Here is a 22695-nt window from a genome sequence, read left to right as displayed (position 1 = left end):
CACAGGCTCTGGTTGGACACCGCTGTTATGGCAGAAAGGCAGACCGTCCCGGGAGTGGAGCATGCTTGGTGGTCTAGTAGAGGCTGCCCCTTGTCTGCCCCACCATTGTAGGGCTTTAGCCAGACTGGATCTGCACCTCTGCCCTGTTCCAGCTCCCATCATGGTACCTGTGACATGTTAGCTTTTTTCCTGTGTTCTGGGCAGCATCACAGAACTAGAGGCCTTTAGCCATTTGGAAAGATCAGAGGGAACCTGGTGCGGTCCTGGTCCCAAAGCCAGTAGTATTCTTTGAGGGCATGTTTTGACAAGACTTGAAAAAGAAAGTCTGGTCTCTGGTGATTCCAGAAACCCTTCCATTTCTCAGTGTAGAGCACACAGGCTTGCCCCTGCCATGTGTTCAGTGCTATGAGGAGCCCGCCGTCTTCTTCTGAGGCTGAACCATCCTACCATTGATGAGTGGGTTTGAGTTACAGATATGTTGTGAGAGAAGATATGTGTGTTGTCTGAGTCACTGAAGATGTTTTCAGTGCTGAAAACCTGTCTCGAAGATGGTGATCATACCAGTTAGGCTTTGTGGGGCAGGTTCAGACTAGTATGTGGCTCACTATGACTAGGGGACCTCTCACGGGTAAAGGCTCTGTACATGTAGAGTGACTTTAACGTTAGATAGGACACAGTTAAGACTAGTACCCAAATACTTTTTTTTTTTTTTTTTGGTTCTTTTTTTCAGAGCTGGGGACCGAACCCAGGGCCTTGCGCTTCCTAGGCAAGCGCTCTACCACTGAGCTAAATCCCCAACCCCCCCAAATACTTTTGAAAGGCCGAATTGTGTCTCCTGGCCTTCATGGATTGCCTCAGGATACACTTCATGAACTTACCACATAGCAGGAAGGGGCCACATAGCACTCCTGTAGCTGCTGTGTTCTTCAGGTACCGGGGGCATCGTTCAAAACGATCCATTTTATAGAATCAAGCAGTCTGTCTGATTGACTCAGAGGTATATTTTGAAAATTGTGAACTGTTGCGGACTTTGCTGGTCCAGAGGCTGATAGTTTCACAGAGCAATCTGTTCTAATTGTTCAAGGAGTGTCCATGATTGTAAGGTAAAAGCAGATTTGTACAGTGCTAGTCAAGAGTCCAGTCAGGAGAGGGAGCCAAACAGTAGCTGCTCAGGGACCGAGTCGTGAGGGTAGGTGCACAAGTTGCCTACCAGTGCAGTGACAAGAATTATAAGGAGCAGGAATAGCGAGCAGCACCCAAGGGGTCCAAATCCCACTACCCACCCCTTCAGCTGTCTGCAGCTCTGTCAAAGTGGCACAGCTGAGCCATCTGTAGGCGCCATGCTGTCATTGTCTCTTCAGTGACCTCTGTTGGCAGAATATAGCATCACAAATGAAAATGTATCCCAGCTGTGTAGGTCCCAGAGCCACCACAAAGGTTGATTCTGAAGCCAGCTGAATTGATAAAGGGATGACTTGAGCAGTGTGCACCTCTCCAGGTAGACCACCTGCCTGGCCCTTGAAAGAGGTGGTTCTTGTGCCTGAACACACACCCACAGCTTCAGAAGGGAGGCTGTGCTTTGATTGGCTCAGAGTCAGAAGAGGCATGTTTAGCCTGTTCTTGCTGCTGTAGGTGGCCCCTGTTATTGCTCTGGGATTGCCAGGAAGAGTTTCTAAATCCCCACCCTATAGATATTTGCAGTGTGAAGTTTCAGGACCCAAGTCAAAATGACTACACACTCTCCTATCATAGGAGGACCTGTGTGATAGCCAGTCAATCGGAATAATGGCTTCAGAAGCACTTGGGGACATGACAGTGGCTGGTGATGTGGGCCCAGGTGTAGTCAGCTGTAGTCTCGGCATTGGGCTTGGTTTCTTTTGAGGGCTTAGGGGCTAGGATTTAGTGAGACCCTTTACCAAAGGTGCGGTGCATGTCCTCTGCCATGCAGAGTGGGTATTCTGTGCATGCAGCTTGCCGGGGGCAAGGGGCTGCATGCCTGTGCCTGCTATCTCCCCAGCCCAAGCTTCCTGCTTCCTCCTGTCCTTCGGTCTGTTCCCTGACACTGTTTTCCTGTTTGTTTGGTTTTTTGCACAGCCCAGCCAAGCGGCTCTCCAGCAGGAAGGTGGCAAGGTAGGCAGAGCCTCGATCATTTGCTGAAAATCTTGTGAAATATACTCATAGTCATAGTCTCTGAACAACATTTTAGAAAATACTCTTTTCTAGGTTTGGTTTTGTCTTTTAATTCAGACTTTCAAGTTACATTTCATGGTTCGGGATAGAAAGCAATTAAGGGGAGTGGTTGTAGAAAGGATTTCTAGGGCTGTGGGTTTGGATATGGACCTGGGGCTCATAGCAGCTCCTCCTGTTCTCTGCCCTTACACACTCCCTGTGAAGGCTGGACTGGGCAGCAGGCTCCCTGTGTCTGCTATAGGAGGCAGCCTCTCAGAGCTGGCTCTGTGGCCGCCTGCCCAGCCTGTGGTCTTGCCAGCCCAGTGGCTCACACAGAGAGGAGAGAGGGTGGGGAATAGGACTTGCTAGCGCCTTGGTTTTTGTTTTTGTGGGGAAGGAGGTTGTTCTGGTGTTTTTGTGGGAGTTTTGTTTTGTTTTGTTTGCTTTTTGGGACAGGGTTTCTCTGTGTAGTTCTGGCTGTCCTGGAACTCACTCTGTAGACCAGGCTGGCCTCAAACTCAAGAGACCCACCTGCCTCTGCCTCCCAAGTACTCGGATTAAAGGTGTGCACCACCACCTTGCTGCTGGCTCTTGCTAGAGTCTCGTTTTGTTTTGGGGTTGGCTGCTGTCATTTCCTGCTGTAGAAGGTGAGCTGTGCTTCTGCCGGATAATTGGCTCCTGGACAGTCCTCACGGACGTCCTTGTTCAGCGTCTCAGACTCTGACACCCTTCTCAAGGCGAGGCCCAGGTAGCACATGGTTCCTTCTAAGACAAGTTGCTGCTTCTGCTGAGTCCATGGTCACCCCTGTGCTGATCTGTTGTCTTCAGTCGTCCAGTCTCCACTGGCCAGCCTTCTCGTGCGGCCATGGGGAGCATTCCCTTCTGTGTCTACAGGAAATCTCCTGGTTTCACACCAGGGTCCTGGTGTGTCTCCCCACACCTTGTGAATTTGTTTTAGACATTGAGGTATGCAGCTCCCTGCCCCAGCCTTTCTTCTTTTTGTTTTGTGTCTTCCTGTGGCTTCCTGAGAAGGGAGGCCCTGGAGGTAAAGCATGAGACCTTGAGTGGGAGCGTTCTTTGGTTGATTTGGGTTAAGATTATGGTTTTTCTTAGATTTTTCTGGAATCATTAGTCATAGCCTTTAGTAACTCGAGTTGCTACTAAGTCTAACAACTCGTTTGTTTATGGTTTTTCTCTCTCTGGAAACTTTTAAGATGTTGTCTTTGCTTCAGAAGACCAGAATTCTAGTTGTTCTGTTGCTACAGGCCTGTAATCACAGCTACTTGGGAGGTTGAGGCAGGAGATTCAACTTAGCGATTTCAAACTTTTACAAAAATTCTGGGACCATAGCTCAGTGATAACGTGCATGCCTAATGCATATGGGCCTTAGGTCCATCCCCCAAATCATTCAAAACAAAGAAAAAGGAAAGGAAACAAAAAGATAATAAATTTCATGAGTCTTGTTGCAAGGCCTCTTTCTCTTTTAACTATGAGGAGCAAAGCGAAGATGGACCTATTGACCTGGACGCTCCGTTGGCCACTGCATTTCCGGTAGAATTGTCTTGCTGTGCCTTCATACCCCTCATCTGGGAGCAGTGCCTCCTGGCAGCTTGGAGAGACAGGCAGTACCTACACCTGACCTCCTCTGGTCATTACCTCTTGAAGAAGGACTGTGCTGTAGTAATGCCACAGCCACCCGGCTGTCCTTACAGTTAGGCAAGGAATGGCTGGTCACCCTGCTCGCATTGTCCTGAGCAAACTGCCTGGAAGAACTGCCACATGAGCTCGGCCTCCCTTGCTAAGTCCCAGGGCCAGGGCAGCTGTTTGATTTTCTCTAGACACAGTGCCCAACAGCACGAAGAGTCAGCACTCGCACGGCCTGCGGAGGGTGGCAGTGAAGCCTGATCCTTTGAAATAGTCCCAGAGTTTAGATTTCTTGTCAGATGGATTCATATTCATTACAACAAAACTCGGCCTCCACGTTCATAGTTAATTTGTGAGTAAGAACTACACCCTGTAGTGTACCTGCAGAATGCCAAAGCACAGATGCAGATTTATAAGCCATTGTGCCCTTAATTCTGCCTCAGAATTCTCAGGAAGCACAGATGGCTGCCATGTAATTCATTTGCAGACCGCCCAGCCCTTTATGTATTGTGGCTAAGATGGGTGTTTTGCAGTGTGCAGCTCGGGCTCTGACCTGTCTCTTCCCCCTGTCCCTGTCTGTGGAAGTGGATGAGGACCTCTCCTTGGCATCTGACAGAGCTGGCCCAGTGGGGTTCACAGCAGAGATTTACTTTTACCTCTTTGGGCAAAATGCAGGAGTCCCAGAGCCTCATGCCCGTCTCCTAGGGGCTCTTGAGTGGAAGTTGGTGAAGGAAGAATCGTTCTTCTTGCTGGGGATTAAATAAGCCACACTCCTATGCCTGACAACCTCAGCTTCAGCGAGAGGGCCACATGCTGGGTACATGGGGCAGCCTGTTCATGGATCCTGAGATAGGCCCAGGCCTTGGCCCTTGCCCAGAGTGTCCTCTAGGGTGTAGGGTGGGCAGTTCCTTGTCCTGGGCGTGGCATCACCATGAGGGCAAGGTCCTGTTCAAGAGCAGTGACTGACTGAGAACTTACTGTTGGTCGGCACCTTTAAGGCTCTGAGAACACACTAGAGCAGACTCTGGAAGTAAGCGAGTCTCCCGGGGTGCTGCATGGGTTATAATTTCAGAGCACAGGAGCTTGCTTCCTTTCCTGGTAAAACATTCATGAGGGAAAAAGGAAATGTACAAGCTCAGTCAGTGAGAAAGGAAACAGCCTCATTCACTGATAAGGCCAAACAGCCACAGCTGAATCCTCAGTCTGTCGCCTCCTTCCCTAAGCTGTCTGTAAAGTACCTGTTGAAACCTCACTAAAACCCCTTACTTGCTTGCAGATTTCACCCCGTTTCATAAGAGTGGGCTCGTTGAGCTTGGTTGCTTCATCAGGTCACATAGATCTGAGTGTGAGGCTGTCAGGTTTAGAGCCTGGCCTCAAGTGTGGGACAAACTGAGCACACAGCCTTGCCACTACTTCTATACAAACGCCCCGAAGGGTCTGTGAGTTGCTGCTAAATTAGCCTTTCCAGCTAAACAAGTCAGTCTGCACCACAAGCAAGTGTCCATTTGCTGAATCTCTGCCCAGGCACCTGCACCTGAGAAGTGGCCCCTGCCAAGAGCATCACAAGGTGTCATGAGACTACCGGGCTGGTGTCTGGACCCAGCTAGTCAGCATTCTTGTCCACTGGCATTGGTGCCCTAGAGGGCTGTGTACTTGGTTCTTACCTAGTTCAACTAAACCAAGCTCTACCTGTGGCCCACAGTATGATCTGAGTGACTTGTGAGGTTCACAGCACCCTCAGGACCCTTAACTGTCAGTTCCACAGAGAACACACTAGAAACCCAGTGTTAAGAATGTAGAAACTGGGGGCTGGGGATTTAGCTCAGTGGTAGAGCGCTTACCTAGGAAGCGCAAGGCCCTGGGTTCGGTCCCCAGCTCCGAAAAAAAGAACCAAAAAAAAAAAAAAAAAAAATGTAGAAACTGGGTATGATGGTGCGAACATTTAATCCCAGCAGAGGCAGGTAGAGCTCTGAATTTGAGGACAGCATGGTCTACACGTTGAGTTCCAGACTAGCCAGCCAATATCTATGAGGCAAGATGTGTCTCAGAACAGAAAGAAACAAAATATTTGTAAAGCTGGCAGAATGGTCCACCGCAGTCATAGGGCTGAAGCAGGAAGACTATAAGTTAAGTTAAAAGCAAAAAAGGTCCTCATCTGAAAAAAAAAAATTCACACATGTAGGTATACTGTACAGGACCAAGCTCCTGAACTAATGTTTGATGGACCTCTTGTGGATTTGATATTGTTTCATACCATGGTGAGGAATGATGTGTTTTATTGCACTCTGGTCCAAAGTACCCTGTTGGTCCCCTCAGCTGGCAGGGTTGTGCTGTCAGGCTCCAAAGGGTGCAGGGAGGACTCAGGCTACAGAAGGCAATCTGCTTGTTCCCAGCCTCTTGGTAAAGGCGCCTGGCCCAGGGACACCCCTTAGTGGTTGGGAGAACACTGTCCCCCAGGAGGTGTGAGGTCGCGTGTTCCCTGATGCTGGCCTCTTCCTTTCAGAGAGACTTGGAAGTACTCTTGCGTGAAGAGCCCGTTGTTTGTTTTTTCCCATTCTTCCCTCTGCTATTGGTTCTTTTCTGTAGGTATCTGCACCAGTCGGGGACTCTGACTATGGAGGCCCTGGAGGACCCTCCCCCAGAGCCTGTGGAATGCCCAGAGGAGGACATTGCTGACAAGGTAGGTGCTACATGCTGAGAGCTAAGAAGAGGTGAAAGGCAGTGTCACCAGAATGTGAAAGGGGCTGAGGGCCTGTCTGTCCCCATGTGCTCTGTCAGGTGGTGGGTGGTGCTTGGCAACACCTGGTCTCACCCCCACACCCGGTTGAATATTGTTGGGACAGCTCAGTCGAAGTGGCAGTGGTGTCATCTAGCTAATTAGGTCCTCTGTTTCAGCCCTGATTCCCTCAAATGCTTATGTTATAAAAGGGGCATTTCATAGGATTTGAGCAGAGCAAGCCATGAATAGAACTAAACAAAAGCCATAATATTTTATTATATTTTCTTATTGTGTGTATATGTGTGAGGTTACAATAATGCACACACATGTGGGGCAGTCATAGGAGAACAAGAGTGAACCGTCTCTCCAGACTGCCATTAATGACTGTGCTAGATTGGGCCTGGAAATATGAGTCATGTTAGGGAGCTCCAAGGACACATGCTGACTACAGAGCTTTCCTTGGGGCTTTTAGTTCCAGAGGGTAGAGTCCATGATCATCACAGCCGGGAGCATGGCAGCAGGCAGGCTGGCATGGCACTGGAGCAGCAGCTGAGAGCTCACATCTTAAGAGACAATCAGGAGGCAGAGTGAGCTAACTAGGAATGATGGGGAAGTGGTCCAGTGACACATTTCCTCCAACAAGACCACACTTCCTCTTCCGTCCCAAACACTCCCTTTAGCTCAGGACTGACCATTCAAACATACATGCCTATGGGGGCCATTCTCATTTCAGCCACTGCGTTTCCCTCCTTAGCCCCAGAGTTTTGCGGCCATCTCATAATACATACATATGTAGTACATCCTCAAATGTCCAGGATCTCTCACGGCCTCAGCATAGTTTAAAAGTCCTAAATCTCTGAGTGTCAAGGTAATCTCTTAATTGTAACTATAAGTAAACTCAAAAAGGAAATTACACGCTTCCAGCATGTACTGCACAGAATACATTCCATTTCTGAAGAGAGGATGGGGGCACAGTGGAAATACTGAGCCAAAGCAAGACCAAAACGTAACAGGGCAAACTTCAAATCTTGTCGCTCCATGTCCAGTGTCAAAGGGTGGCTCCACCTTCCCAGCTTTGCTGACTGTAGCACACTTCTCTCTCCCTGTGTGCAGCTCTCCCTGGCAGACATCTCACAGCTCTGGCGTCTCCAGTATCTTGGGGTCTCTAACAAAATCCAGTCTTCACTTTCACAGCTTCTTTCAATGGCCTCCCTCAGACAGACTACTGACAGACACACAGACAGACACAGACAGACAGACAGACAGACACACACACACACACACACACACACACACACACGACACTATTACTGTGCTATGACACCATGACCAAGGCACCTTAGAGAAGAAAGGTATAACTTGGGATTTACAATTCGGGGATAGACGTCCATCATGGCAGCAGGCAGGCATCACGGCATTAGAGTAGCGGCTTACAGCTCACACTGTAAGACACAGCCACGAGGCACAGAGAACACTGGAAAGGGTGGGGGCTTTTGAAACCTCAGAGTCTCACTCTAGTGACATACTTCCTCCAAAAAGAGCACACTTTCTAATCATTTCCAGTCTCATCAACTGAGACCACCTCTAGCTGTATTAGTCAGGGTTTTTAGGGGAAAAGAACTTACAGAATGAGTCTATGTATTATATACACACATTATGTGTGCGTGCAGACAGACAGACAGACACACACACACACACACACTCAGTGGGGGGGTGGTGTTAGAATAGCTTACGGGCTGTGGTCCAGCTTATCTAACAGTGACCATGTAGCAATGGAAGGGCCAAAGAATCTAGTCGTTGTTCAGTCCGCAGGCAGGATGTCTCACCTGCTCTTTAGCATATGCCAGAATCCAGAAAAAGGGGAGCAGGGCTCTAATGCCAGTGAAGGAATGGACTCGCGAGTGAGAGGAGAGCAGGCAGGCAAAGAGCAAGCCTCTTCCTTCTATGTCCTCTCTCTAAGCTGCCAGCAGGTGTGGCCCAAATTAAAGGTGGTCTTCCCACTTCAAATTATTTAATTTAGAAAAAATTCCCTCGGGCTGGAGAGATGGCTCAGCCATTAAAGGCTACACTTCACAACCAAAATAAAAGAAAAACATCTCTCTGTAGGGCTCGAGAGGCAGAGGCAGGTGGATCTCTGAGTTTGAGGCCAGCCTGGTCTACAGATTGTGTTCCAGGACAGCCAGGGCTATAACAGAGAAAATCTGTCTTGCGGGGAAAATTCCTCATAGGTATACTTAGCCACTTGGGTTTTATTTAATTTCAGATTTAGTTAAGTTGATAACCAAGAATAGCCATGACAATTTTCCAGCTTGTCACTTGACAATCATATCTCCTCATGTCATGTTTGATTGTCGAATGAAAACAATACCCAGGTCATAATCATACCGAACATCATAAAACAATCCCACATACAATCCCAAATAGAGACATACCTTTATATCTCAAATTTAAGTATGATAGCCATGACAGCGAAATTGAGGGAAAAAAACAGAAATATCTGTGTAAACATATTCGTAACAAGGGGTTGGGGATTTAGCTCAGTGGTAGAGCGCTTGCCTAGCAAGTGCAAGGCCCTGTGTTCAGTCCTCAGCTCCAAGAAAACAAAACAAAGCAAAAAAACCCAACAAACATATTCATAACAAAATAGGACAGAAACACTCTTGTTAATTATTATGATCTGTGTCTTTGCAACTGGTCACATGGTTCCAAACTACTTTCTTCTACAACCCATTCTGCACTTCCTCCACCTTCAGCAAGCATGTCAGCCGGTCTTGGCCCTTTTCCTGGAGGAGTGTGACCCATACTGTCATTCCTGAAGGGTCTCTTTGTTATCCTGCCTGGGTTAGGCCATTGTTTCTGATGGGCTTTAATAACAGGGCACAGTAGCACCAAGGGATGGCCTAAAGGAGTCTCCTGCACTCCACACATACTCTCCTTACTGCCATTGTGGAAAAGCAGTCCAGTTTCCCTTGGAAGTATGGTTAACTGCCCCTCCTAACACTGTTCTTCTGTATCAGCCTGTTGGCTTAAGGGCATCGGGGTCTGGTGGATCCAGGTACTCACTATGCACCCTAGCAGAAGCAGACTCTAAAGACTTCTATTCAGCCTTTCTAACTGTAACAGCCCTCACTCCACAGGTCAAGTGACCAACATGAGAATTCTACTCCTAAGTATATCTATCCCAATTATAATGGCCACAGAATGAGTTCAGGGACCTCCCACCCCCAGACCTACTATAAATCAGACTTCAGCAGATTCCCCCATCTAAATGGAGGGCCACAATGTTTCTTGGGGATTCCTAGAATCAGCATCAATTCAGAACTGATAGACCTGGAAAAGTCTGATTTCCTTTCCCCCAGTGTACAGTTAACCTTATAAATGGCCTCAGCACAGGTACCTATGGGGATGAACTGAGGAAAGGTTAGCCTTAGGTATTTTATTAAGGTCCCTCCTCAGGGGAACCTGGCCATCCCTTCATTCAAGGGATTTCTGGGTCTGCAAGCTGGCTCAAGCCTGGAATTGGATCACAGGCCTAGAGTCCCTTTTGCCATGACCCAGTGTTGTCTTTCTTCATTTGCTTTAGAATGTTTCCGCTTATACAGAGCTAACAAAAATGCAGTCGGCTTCCTATCTGTGTCATGCCTGGGACACTATGATTGATTAGCCGGTACCAAAGGTCCATACGAGTCATGCCACCGTCAAATTCACGCTGCCCGTGCTGCCCATTACAATAAGTAAATCCCTCCCCGTTGGCAAGTCAGTGGGGCCACCTGGCCCTGCTGCTTCTGGGCCCAGTTAAACCCATTGCACTGATTCTTCCAGACCGAGGTGCAGAGCTCTTCCGGTGGGCGGCGCCCTCTCAGCAGTCGTTGTCTCACACTGTTAGTGAAGGGCGAGTCTTCTGGGACAGTGCCCACTCTAGCACGGCGTCTTCCCTGAGCCTTACACTCCCCTCATCAACACTAAGCCAAGGGATATCATGAATCTCCAATTCCTTTTCAGTAGGCCATCTTTTGACAAATGTGTGAGCCGACCATTCAAACAAACGTTTGACACTTTTAAAAACAAAACTGTACAAGCTTCCTTACAAAACCTAGACTCTTCATTCAGTGGGCCCCACATCAGTACACTCAGCATGATCCAGTTCTATGTTCCTTCCACCGTTAACCCACACCCTTAAAATCCACTCCCACACATATTCTCCAGACTTCTGCTTGAATGAATTAGCAAAGTCATTAAGCTCGTCAGTGTAGTGCACCTCCTCATGGACTCTCCGAGCTCCCGCCTAGGAGCCTGCCTAGCCTTAGGTCTGGTTATGGGTCTAGAGGCAACCATTGGTCAGCCCTGAAGAACATCAATATTGTGTGCCTGACATCTCCTCCAGAGAAAGCCACTGCTAGTTTAGCAGACAATGAAGGATTGATTTCCACAGTCAAAGGTGAAAAAGGCAGTATTTCAGGTTGTTGGAATGCATCTTCTGCTGAGGGTGGGGAGATGACCTCCTCAGGTGAGATAAACCCTTGAGAATCTGGGTTCCAAGTTCTCAGCTTCATTAGGGTCCTCCCACCATTTCCACCCCAAGGCACAGGATTCCATTCTTTACAGTTAATCTCTCACTTAAGTGGCTCACACCCTCCTAGGTTGGGACTCACAGGTGTACTCAGCTGCTGGGGTTTTAGTCAGCTCCAGATATATCAAGCTGACAACCAAGAATAGCCATTACAGCAGCCATTTAAATACACGAGTCCTTTGGGGCCATTTTCACTTTAAACACCACAGAGCGATAACTACCATGGGCTTGCCTTGTGTACATTGCCACCACCTGGCCAGGTGCCGCACCGTGGTCATGCCCCTTTGCCAAGGGCCCATGTCAGACTGATAAGGGTGGCAGCAACAACTCTACCTGGTTCCTTCTGTTCCTTCCCAGTGATGGTGCCCAGCACTGTCCTCCCCGGCACCTCAGGACTGTACTCTACTGTGCATTCACCTGGGCCTCCTTAGCTGGGCGCCCTCCCAGCCATGCCTGCCTTGACTCCTCTGGTTTGCTTCTGCCGGGCCTCTTCTCCACCCTGCTTCATCGTTACTGTACCCGGCCTCGCCTCTGCTATATTCTTTCTCCATAGCATCCTCAGGGCTCCCTGTGTTCTGAGGCTAAATCCTTCCTCTGCTCCTCTCCATTTCTTCTTGTAGTATCTTCTCTCCTGAAGGAGGAGAAGACTGAGACATGGCCCTTTCTGTCCCTATTGTCCCCAACATCTAAGCCTCCTCCATGTGTTTTGTCTGGCGGTTGAGTCTCTCCTGTGAATGTGTGTCTGGGTGGGCCTCATGGTCCCATGCACAAGCCATGAGGCCGCTAGGGCTTGAATTCCCCAGTGACATCTGCCCTTGCTCTGCTGAGTTGTCTGTGACCCTGTGGAAGCTGCATTGCTCTGGATTTATGAGATAGTCTCTAGCGATGACCCGACTTCAGTATGGAAATCCCATGCTGCCTCCCAGATGTTCCCTTGCAGGCACAGCGTTTGCGTCTTCCAGCTTGTTCCTCAGGTAGTCGTCTCTTTACCTAGGTCATCTTCCTGGAGAGACGGGTGTCAGAGCTGGAGAAGGACAGTGCAGCTGCCGGGGAGCAGCACGGCCGGCTGAGGCAAGAAAACCTCCAGCTGGTGCACAGGTGAGTGTGGCTTGAGGCCTGGCACTGCCCAAAGCCACTCAGACCACATGCATCCTCCACCTCACTAAGCAGAATCCTGCAGAGAACTTGTTCTTACCTGATGCCACCCCATCCACTCACAGGCTGGTTGGCTGCCAGGCACGACCAGAGAACTCTAACTGGTTGATCAGAGGCTACTTGCCTGTGTGCAAGCAAAATAGTTATGAGGAGCCGGGAGGGGAGCTACAGTTTACAACAGGAGCTGGGTGTGGTGTTTCATACATGCATCCCAAACACTTGGGAGGGGGAGGTAGGAGAATCGTGAGTTCAAGGTTATTCTTGGGTGTACAGTGTGTCCAATACCAACTTAAGGTATATGAATGGTGCCAGGGAAACAGCTTAGTCAGGAACATGCTTGCCTTAGCAAACATGGGGACCTGGATACAAATCCTACATAAAATGTTAGGCATGGGGGCACACGCTTGTAATCCCAGCATTGGGGAAGTAGAAACAGGAGGATCCTTGGTACTTGCTGGCCAGCAGGGTAGCCTAGTCAATGAGCTTCAAAAGAAATGGGCAGTGTTCCTAAGGATGACACCTGAAGTCCTCTGTCTTCCAACACACACACACACACACACACACACACACGCACGCACGCACGCACGCACTCGCGCATGCGCTCACACGCACTTTAGAAGAAGGCATTGGGGGTTGGGGATTTAGCTCAGCGGTAGAGCGCTTGCCTAGCGAGCACAAGGCCCTGGGTTTGGTCCCCAGCTCCGAAAAAAAGAAAAAAAAAAGAAGAAGAAGGCATTGGAGAGATAGTTTAGCAGGTAAGAGCATTGGCTGCTCTTGCAGAGGATCTGGGTTTGATTCCTGGTACCTACATGGCAGCTCACAACTGTCTATAAATCCAGTTCCAGAGAATCCAACACCCTCTTCTGGCCTCCCCTGACATTGCACCCGAGTGGTTCACAGACAGACATGTAGGCAAAACATCCACACACATAAAAAAACCTTTAAAAAAATTAATCAAATAAATTCAAGGGGAGATTTGTTTCTCAGGAGCAGACTGTGCTGCATGAGGCTGAGTTCAGAACAGAGACGTGGGAGGCAGAGCTTTTACAGGTGGGTTTTCTGGAGGACATGGTACTCTTCATGGAGCTGATCCCAGGTCCACCTGCAGCTAGTCCCTAGTATGGGAGCCTCTGATGAGTACTTCTGAGATCCTGGCCTGGGGAAACACTCCCCGCTTGGCCTCGGTCCTAGGTTAAGTCTCCTGAGGCTCTTGCTGCTCAATAACTAAGAGGCGGATACCGTCAACACTCTACAGATGAGGAAGTGGAATTAGTGCAGCTTCCATGGTGTCCTCAGAGGACATCGGGGAGGGCTTATGGGGCTGAGGGCAGAGCCCTGTCCTGGAGGAACAGCTAAGTGGGGTGCTGTGGGGCTTGGGGATTTAGCTCAGTAGTAGAGCGCTTGCCTAGGAAGCGCAAGGCCCTGGGTTCGGTCCCCAGCTCCGAAAAAAAGAACCAAAAAAAAAAAAAAGTGGGGTGCTGTGCAGAGCCCTAGATGGCCTCTGCAGGCCTCAGCCTTTTCAAGTGGCTTAGCCAAAAGCTAAACTGAACAGGAAGACAAGCTGTATGATATCCTGAGCAAAAGAAAAGAGGCAGGGGTGTGGTAAGTTTGAAGCCAGCCTGGACCACAGAGAGGCCCTTTGAAAACACAAGGAGGAAGCAGGTGTGTTCTGGATGCTGCCGGCCTTCACTAGCATGGAGCCTGGGCTACTGTTCTGCATATTCTTACTGGTCTGTTTATCACCTGGATGCCTCCATGTGGCTCTCAAAGGTTTCTGTGTTGAATGTGTAATTTTATATCTTTTTTTTTTTTTAAAGATTTATTTTATTTATTATATATAAGTACACTGTAGCTGTCTTCAGATACACCAGAAGAGGGCATCGGATCTCTTTACAGATGGTTGTGAGCCACCATGTGGTTGCTGGAAATTGAACTCATGACCTCTGGAAGAACAGTCGGGTGTTCTTAACCACTGAGCCATCTCTCCAGCCCGTAATTTTATATCTTTAACCCCGAGAAATAGGCATGTGTGTGCGTGCAAACAGAGCAAGACCACTGGTTTTCTAACTCAGGTAGTTAGGCTTGGACGCAAGCACTCTTACCTGCCAGACCGTCTTGCCACCACTTCAGGGGAATTCTAAAGCTCTCTGTACTCTCTTCCTGTTCATCAGCCTTGACTTCTTTTGGACAAGGTAGATCATCTAGAACTTTTGGGCTGGAGAGATGGCTCAGCAGTTAAGAGCACTGACCGTTCTTCCAGAGATCCTGAGTTCAATTCCCAGCAACACATGGTGGCTCACAACCACCTGTAATGGGATCCGGTGCCCTCTTCTGGTGTGTCTGAAAACAGCTACACTGTACTCATATAAATAAAATAAAAGGGCTGGGGATTTAGCTCAGTGGTAGAGCGCTTACCTAGGAAGCGCAAGGCCCTGGGTTCGGTCCCCAGCTCCGAAAAAAAAGAACCAAAAAAAAAAAATAAATAAATAAATAAAAAAAAACCCAAAACTTTAATTTTCTTCATCTTCCTAAGCTCTGATACTATCTTGTCCTTTCCCTTTTTCCTATGTAATGTCTTCTGTTTTGAATTTGAAACTTTCTTTTCTGTTTTAATTTTCTTACTCATTGTCACTTATTCCTTTTTTCCCCAGCTCTGTCTCTCACTGTCGTCAGCTCTGGGTTTTGTATATGCTGAGCAGGCCCTCACCCTCTGAGCCACAGCCTAACATTAATTTCTAAGAGTTGTTTTTGGTTTTCAAGACAGGGCTTCTCCTTGTAACCCTGGCTGTCCTGGAGCTTGCTCTGTAGGCCAGTCTAGCCTTGAATTCACGGAGCTCCCCTGCCTCTTCCTCCAGAGTGTTGGGATTAAAGATGTGTGCCTCTTCTTCCCATAGTGTATCAATCTCTTTTACGTACAGCCCCAGACACACAGCTTCCACACCCACACTGTAGGTTTTGGTGTGACCTGTTTATGTGTGCTACAAAGCCCCGTGCTGTCTGGTGCTCTGCACTGCCCTTCGCTCTCATTTACCAGAGAGGAGCTAAGTGTGCACGCCAGGGCCTCAGCGTTTTCACAGCTGTGGACAGGGCTGGCAGTGCTTTTCTCAGCGACTGTGTCTGACCATCCCTGTCTTCTGCAGGAAGCTGAGGAAGAGGCCAGAGCCTCAAGCCTAAACAGGGTTCTTCTCTGAGTGATCCTGGCGGGGCTTAGAGACAGAGAGAAGCCTTGTCTCTAGGGGTGACTCTGCCACAGCCTTTAGGGCCGCACATGAATGAAGCTGATCAGCCCTCAAGGGTGTAATGTCTAAGGCTCACCACAGTCTAACTGTGCTGCTCTGAACACGGGGCCTGCTTCAGCAGTATGGACCTGCTGTCACATTCGCTTTCTGTCCAGGGCTGTCGCCCTCAGACGCCAACTCTTTGTGGCCTTTTCTTCAGGTCGTACACATCTAAGTTTATAGTGGCTGGCCTTCCTGGGACAGCTGCTACCTGGCCAGTACACAATACCTCAGAATAATGCTTCATGCACCTTACAGGTACTTACCTCCTCTTTGCCCTCAGAGCCAATGCCTTGGAAGAGCAGCTGAAGGAGCAGGAGTTCAGAGCCCAAGAGAAGGTTCTAGAAGAAACCAGGAAGCAGAAGGAGCTCCTGTGCAAGATGGAGCGGGAGAAGAGCATCGAGATCGAGAACCTGCAGGCCAGGTGAGCAGAGCTCAGGTGCAGGCCAGGTGAGCAGAGCTCTGGTGCAGGCCAGGTGAGCAGAGCTCTGGTGCAGGCCAGGTGAGCAATGCTCAGGTGCAGGCCAGGTGAGCAATGCTCAGGTGCAGGCCAGGTGAGCAGAGCTCTGGTGCAGGCCAGGTGAGCAATGCTCAGGTGCAGGCCAGGTGAGCAGAGCTCTGGTGCAGGCCAGGTGAGCAATGCTCAGGTGCAGGCCAGGTGAGCAGAGCTCTGGTGCAGGCCAGGTGAGCAATGCTCAGGTGCAGGCCAGGTGAGCAATGCTCAGGTGCAGGCCAGGTGAGCAGAGCTCCGGTGCAGGCAGGAGAACACCTGTCTACCAAGAAAGTATAGCATCTAGGGAGAGCTTAGTAACAGAAAAAGGGATACTCAGCTGGTGTTGGTGGTATACACCTATTATGCCAGTACTCAGGAGACAGAGGCAAACAGATCTCTGGGAGTTCAAGCCAGCCTGGTCTAGAGAGTGAGTTCCAGGACAGCCAGGGCTGCACAGAAAAACTCTATCTTGAAAAAGAAAGAAAGAAAGAGAGAGAGAGAGAGAGAGAGAGAGAGAGAGAGAGAGAGAGAGAGAGAGAGAGAGAGAGGGAGGGAGGGAGGGAAGAAGGGAGGGAGAAAGGGAAGAAGGGAGGAAAGGAGAGGGAGGGATAAGTGGGGGACAGAAAAGGAGAAAAAAGGGATACTCACATGAAAAGATGCTTGAAATTTCTGTTTTAATTTTAAAATTACATTAATTTATTTCTGTATATTTATGTGTTTGTGCATGCATGTACATGTGTGAAAGTAAAGAGGACAACTTGTGGGAACTGGTTCTCTCTTTCTACCCTGTGGGTTTCAGCATTAAACTCAGTTTCAGTTGAACATAAGGCCAGCCTGGTAAACACAGAGACCTCGTGGGCTTGGTTTATTAACAGTCCCACTCCAGGAACAACCAATAATGGAAATACCCATACACACCCACATAGTGATGGAGCTGTGCCAAAGGGACGCGGGGGCCAACGGAAAGAGCTTCAGTGACTAGAACTGTGAGTGGTGAGAACTGTGAATGGTAACAGTCCCTTGGGAGACCAGCCAAGGTGTGAATGAGCTGGGCTGGAGTCTTCAGCCACCTAGCCAGCCTGTACACAGAAGACAGGAATATTGCTCCAGAGGAGTACCCAGCTGTGTCTGTAAACACCCCTCCCGGAGCTTGTGTGGGGTCCCTCTCTTGGGATATAAACTAAGAGACAAGTAGATCCACCTAGCAGATCTATCTTTTTTTGGGGGGGGGTCTTTTTTTCGGAGCTGGGGACTGAACCCAGGGCCTTGCGCTTCCTAGACAAGCGCTCTACCACTGAGCTAAATCCCCAACCCCTAGCAGATCTATCTTAACCAAGTGACCCATGATGGTGGTGGATGTCAGATGAGTGTGACAAGGACCTCACTGTGGAAGAATTTTCCCTAAACATGTGTCCCCAAGTCCTACCACCAAAAACCAGTCTGAGGCACATTTTGCAGAATATACTGCAGAAAAGACTACTACTACATATGACCGTCTGGGAGACACACAGCCCAGGGAAGAGAAAAGACACAAGGATAGTGCTGGGGTTTGGTTCATTCATAGTGGAACCCAGCTGGGTGTAGGTTGTGATGCATCACAGTAGATGATGAGAAGGAAAACCACAGAGAAAAAACAGCAGAGACTGCACTGCCCACAGCTTTTCTATAACCTAAAATTCCTAAACCCAGAGTGCCTTTAAAAGCCATCATGGCCAGTGCAAGGTAGCACACACCTGTAATCTCAGCATTCAGGAGATAAAGCTAGAGGATCAGGAGTACACGGGAAGGTTGAGGCCAGCCTACGCTTCATAATACTCTATCTCAAAATATAAAATCAGACCACGGAGAAGCTGGGTGGTGAGGTAAGGACGAGCCATGGCATTTGTGATTATGGTGGGTCACAAAACAGCTCCCAGTGGTTGAGTGTTCCTCCATAGCTAGGCCTCCCTTACTCCTTGGAGGCACACTGGGAGCCAGTCCTGACCTGTTCTTTGTATCTCAGGTTGCAGCAGCTGGATGAGGAGAACAGTGAGCTGCGGTCCTGCACACCTTGTCTGAAGGCCAACATCGAGCGCCTTGAGGAGGTGAGCTGCTGGCCTGGTGCTTGTGGGGAAGGCCCTGCCTAGAATAAATTCTGTCCTCTGCCCTCTGCTTGTCACACCAGCATGGAGCCAGGACATGTGGCCAGGGCCTTCTGAACAAGGGAGGGCAGGTTGGCAACTCTGGGCCCTGCTGTGCTCAGATGTGAAGGATCTGCTGTGCAGACATGTTACCCAAGCCAGCCTTTCAGCTCTCCCATAGACTTGGGACCTGTAGGCCCAGACCCACACTACCAACTCACCTGAGGTGACTGGAAGATAGATGGTCTTACACTTCACCAGGCAGAGGCAGTACTCTTAACTTGTGTTTCGGTCTTTGATGAGAGGCCACCCCTCTCGGCACCCCCACAGAGTTCCCTGTGGGAAACTGAACATTTCCAGCCTACCTAGGCTGACGCTTATAAATCAGAGGAGGAGCCACGCAGGAGCTTCCCATAGACACTGGGCCAGATCTTGTCCAGATGAAGGTCCTTTGGCCACAAGCAGGGCAGCTTTGACAGGATGCCAGGAAAGCACAAACCGAGTCCTGCCATGGACTGAGAGTGGGTGGTCTAGAGCACAGGCCATTGGGTCAGGCTGCATATGTGGGTAAAGCGGTGCCACTACCTCCCACACAGGTGTCTGTTTTTGCAGGAGAAGCAGAAGATGCTGGATGAGATTGAAGAGTTGACACAGCGGCTCAGTGAAGAACAGGAGAATAAGAGGAAAATGGGGGACAAGCTAAGCCATGAGCGGCACCAATTCCAGAGAGACAAGGAAGCAACTCAGGAGGTGAGCTGGGCCATTTGTCCCCTCCCCATGTTCCCATATTATCTGATATAGCCTGCTGTTTGGTGGAGGCCAGGAAACAGTTTCCTGCCATTCTGGGCAGTGCCACTGGAACTGAAGCCACTGGGCAGTAGCTTCTTAGAACGCAGCTTAACATCCTCCCAGGAGAGGGTGGTCAGGCCAGCCAGTGGGAGCCCACCTTGTGGTTGCCTCGCAGCTCATCGAGGACCTCCGCAAGCAGCTAGAACACCTGCAGCTCCTCAGACTGGAGATGGAGCAGCGACGGGGCCGCAGCAGCAGCCTCGGCCTGCAGGAGTACAACAGCCGTGCACGGGAGAGTGAGCTGGAGCAGGAGGTCCGCAGACTCAAACAGGTGTGGCTCTGCCCTTGCATCTACCCTCACAGAAGCTCCTGAGAGGCTGGCATGAGAGGGGACACCTTGTCCCAGCAAGGGCATAGCCCAGTGTGACACTGCCATGTCCCCTAGGACAACCGTAACCTGAAGGAGCAAAATGATGAGCTAAATGGACAGATCATCACCCTCAGCATCCAGGGTGCCAAGAGCCTCTTCTCCACGTCCTTCTCAGAATCCCTGGCTGCAGAGATCAGCTCTGTCTCCCGAGATGAGGTACCTTGTCCTGCCTTTGTATAACCCTAGATCTCTTATTGTGCACAGGCCCCTTCCTCTCCCTGCACTGACCCTTTGCTTTCCTGCAGCTCATGGAAGCAATCCAGAAGCAGGAAGAGATCAATTTCCGCCTGCAGGACTACATTGACAGGATTATCGTGGCCATCCTGGAGACCAACCCATCCATCCTAGAGGTCAAGTAGTACATCTTCGCCCAGTTTGGCCTGGTTGGTTATAGACCCCACAGCACCCAAGAGTGGCCCTGTCTTGCCACAAAGAGCCACGACCAGCAGGTCCTGCAGCTTACCAAGCCTAGAGTGTGTGGGGCCCTCGTGCAGCTGGACTGGGAGAATAAAGAAAGGCCACAGAGGCGGTAAGAAGCAAGAAAGGAAAGTCCACAGCAGATGAAGAGTGGAGCTGGCTCTCTGAACATCAGGAAGCCAGGGCCTCCCACCACAAGCCAACCTGACCAACAACACCCATGTCTGCTCAGCAGTATGCAAATATGTGGGGATAGTCTGCAGGCTGGAACAGGCCCCTTGCTGAGTCTCTGGCCCACCCCTCTTTCTGCTATGCACCCTGTTAGGAAGAGAGAGGGAAATGAGTCCTCACCTCAGTCGCTGCCTCTCACTCCTGTTGACATGGTGCCACCCAAGCTTGGCCATTCCCACATGGTCTTCAAGCTGAGGACCCAAAGATGGACATAGAAATGGTAGTGCTGGAAAGACAGACAGGCAAAAATGGCACATGTGGTGTCTGGTCCAGATCCATAGGCCACCAATTCTCCTTAACGCTGCTCAGGCCGTCTCTCACCAGATGGGCTTCCATTCACTTTTGGACCCAGGGCCTCCAAGCCACACAGCTATTCTTTGGCCAGGCCCTCACTACAGTAACTCATCAGCTCTGGTCCTCTTGTAGGGGCTGGAGCAGCTAGTTCATGCTGACTAGAACTCACTTCCTGGACTGGTGAACACTGTCAGCCTCTCTGACCCCGGTGCAGGTGCTGCTTCTCCTCAGGTGTGGTCTGTCTTGGTTCCTAGGCCCACACCCTCCTCAGGCTGATTTTACTGCCTTTGGAGAAGTCTATATTTCCCAGACAATAGTCTAGGCCTCTGGAACAGTTTCCTTCTCTGCTTTTGACTTTAAATCCCTGGGCGTCCCCCAGGAGTCCTGTTGCTAGTGGATGGGTGGAGGAGGCTCTGCACTGGCCCAGAGGCAGAGGAAGGCTTGCGCCTGCCCTTGCACCACCCACAGAGCTGCAGCACCCATAGCAGCTGGACCTGAGCCTGAGCACTGTCTGGAGTCTGGGCACAGTGTCTGAGACCACACCATAGGCTGTGTGAGTGTGAGTGGGTGTGGGTGTGCATGCATGCGTGCGTGCGCAAGTGTGTGCGCATGCATGAGTGTGCACACAAGTGTGAGTGTATGAATGCTTGTGCCCACACATGCTGCCCTGCATCCCTTCACTGCCTATCACCCCCGCCCCCACCTCCCTTCTACACTACGGTTTAAGACGTTGCCTCGTATTGTACATTTTGGGGAAAGCCTTGTGTGTAAATCAGTGTAAACTTGGAGGAGAGATTTTTCTATCATGTAGAGTAGGTATTTTTTATAGATTGAAGGTTGATCAATTTTTTTAATACTTTCCAGAGAGAAAACTATCTGTGTATACATATGAAATATATATATATATATGTATAATATATCAATACTGGAGCCCTGCCTTTCTGTGCCCAGCTCCAAGCCCTGTGTGTAAGGACTTGCAGCCTGTCTCTGCTGTCCGCCCTGCAGTGCTCACTTTAAACACAGGTCTCCAGGAGACACTGGGAAACACACCAATTACCAACTTGCTCATGGCATCTGCTTCAGCTCCCTGAGAAGTAGCTCTTCCTCTGGGGCATGGAAGGATGGGAGGCCAACAGGATCCTGTCCCATGTGTCAGCCACCACAGATTAAAGCTGTTACCGCACACAGAGGCCGGCTTCTTTCTCCACAGGATGGTGGGGTGGGTGGCTGTGGGTCTGGCTTTTGTTTCACTCAGGTTTCTAGGGAGATGATGTTGGCCATTTAAGTACAGACCATGAGAGACCCACTGCTTTCTGCCTTGATCAGGTCAGGCTCACCCCGAGGCCCCAGGATTTCTCCTCTAGGATGGGCTACTCCCTGGCCAGAGTTATTCTATTGACAGTCATTTCTAAAGGCAAGTTCCCAATGGCCTCCAACAGCCCCTTTCTGGTAAGACTTGTGCCCTGAATATGGCCCAGAAGGACCACAGGAACCTTAGTTAAAGTTGTCAAATAGGCAGAGGCGAGGTATAGATGTGGATCTCACAGATCTCAGGCACAGTGCTCTTACCCCTAGCCTACACATCCTGTGTCGAAGAGGAATCACTGTAGTGTGGTCATGGGGTGTAGTGAAATATTGAGAGCCATCAAGACCAGGAGGAGGAGGAGGTACATTATGAAGAGTTTAGGTGGCATGGTAGACCCTGACACCACACATGATCAGAGCAGCAAACCACATACCTATTGCACTCCCAGCTAGGTTCTAGCCACAGGCATTTGAATGACACCATCAACGTTCCTCTGTGCCTCGGAAAAGCTGGAAACAAGGAGGATATCCCACCACAGCCCAGTAATCCCTAGGTTTATCCAATTAAGCATTGCCCATTCAACCCCCAGTGGAAAATTATGAGGGAACCGGGCCCCAGGAAGACAGTTCCCCATTTGGGATATGCTGTAAAGGAATCTCATAGTTGAAATGGGTTGTTAGTAGAAACATTCCAGGAAAAGCTGTCCAAGAGTTTCTTGTATGGGGCCAGCAGTATCCCTAGAGGATAATTCCAGAAGTTGGCATCCCCTAACAGACTCCTCACTATACCTCTAATGGTGGGGGTGTGGAGGGAGTGGCCACAAGGCTTGCTAACTCTTGAACCTGCAGCAAGGATTTGCCTAAAGCAAATCCTGTCTCCAGTTGACCCCTAACGTTGCTTATCTCTTCCCAAACTTAGTTAGTTATCTGTTAGAGAACAGCATAGGTGAAGCTTAGCCTCTGCAAGTTTAAATTGATACCAGCCTCCCTGGCTGCCCTGGGGAATACCCAATTTTGCTAACCCAGGAAGGTTAGAATCTTAGAAGAAGCCCAGCGATAACAGGAATTTTAGCCAGGAGCC

General features: G+C 49.7%; 1 protein-coding gene across 4 annotated transcripts in view; it reads left to right on the top strand.

The window, feature by feature from the left end:
* The window catches only part of Rab11fip3 (RAB11 family interacting protein 3), an 84175-nt gene extending 62679 nt beyond the window's left edge, over positions 1-21496 (top strand). For 3 of the 4 annotated variants that reach the window (XM_087571546.1, NM_001427085.1, XM_087571549.1), the window contains 9 exon segments: positions 2095-2130; positions 6400-6493; positions 12097-12200; positions 15819-15959; positions 18031-18112; positions 18761-18898; positions 19113-19268; positions 19383-19523; positions 19613-21496. In XM_087571546.1, the coding sequence (XP_087427672.1) occupies positions 2095-2130; positions 6400-6493; positions 12097-12200; positions 15819-15959; positions 18031-18112; positions 18761-18898; positions 19113-19268; positions 19383-19523; positions 19613-19726 (1006 nt within the window). In that variant the 3' untranslated portion in view covers positions 19727-21496. 4 annotated transcript variants of the gene reach the window in all.
* Positions 21497-22695: the final 1199 nt, after the last annotated feature.

Source organism: Rattus norvegicus, chromosome 10, assembly GCF_021556685.1.
Source record: "Rattus norvegicus strain SHRSP/BbbUtx chromosome 10, alternate assembly SHRSP_T2T, whole genome shotgun sequence".
Taxonomy (NCBI): domain Eukaryota; kingdom Metazoa; phylum Chordata; class Mammalia; order Rodentia; family Muridae; genus Rattus; species Rattus norvegicus.
Note: the sequence above shows the minus strand (reverse complement) of the source record. Positions and strands in the feature narration are given on the sequence as shown.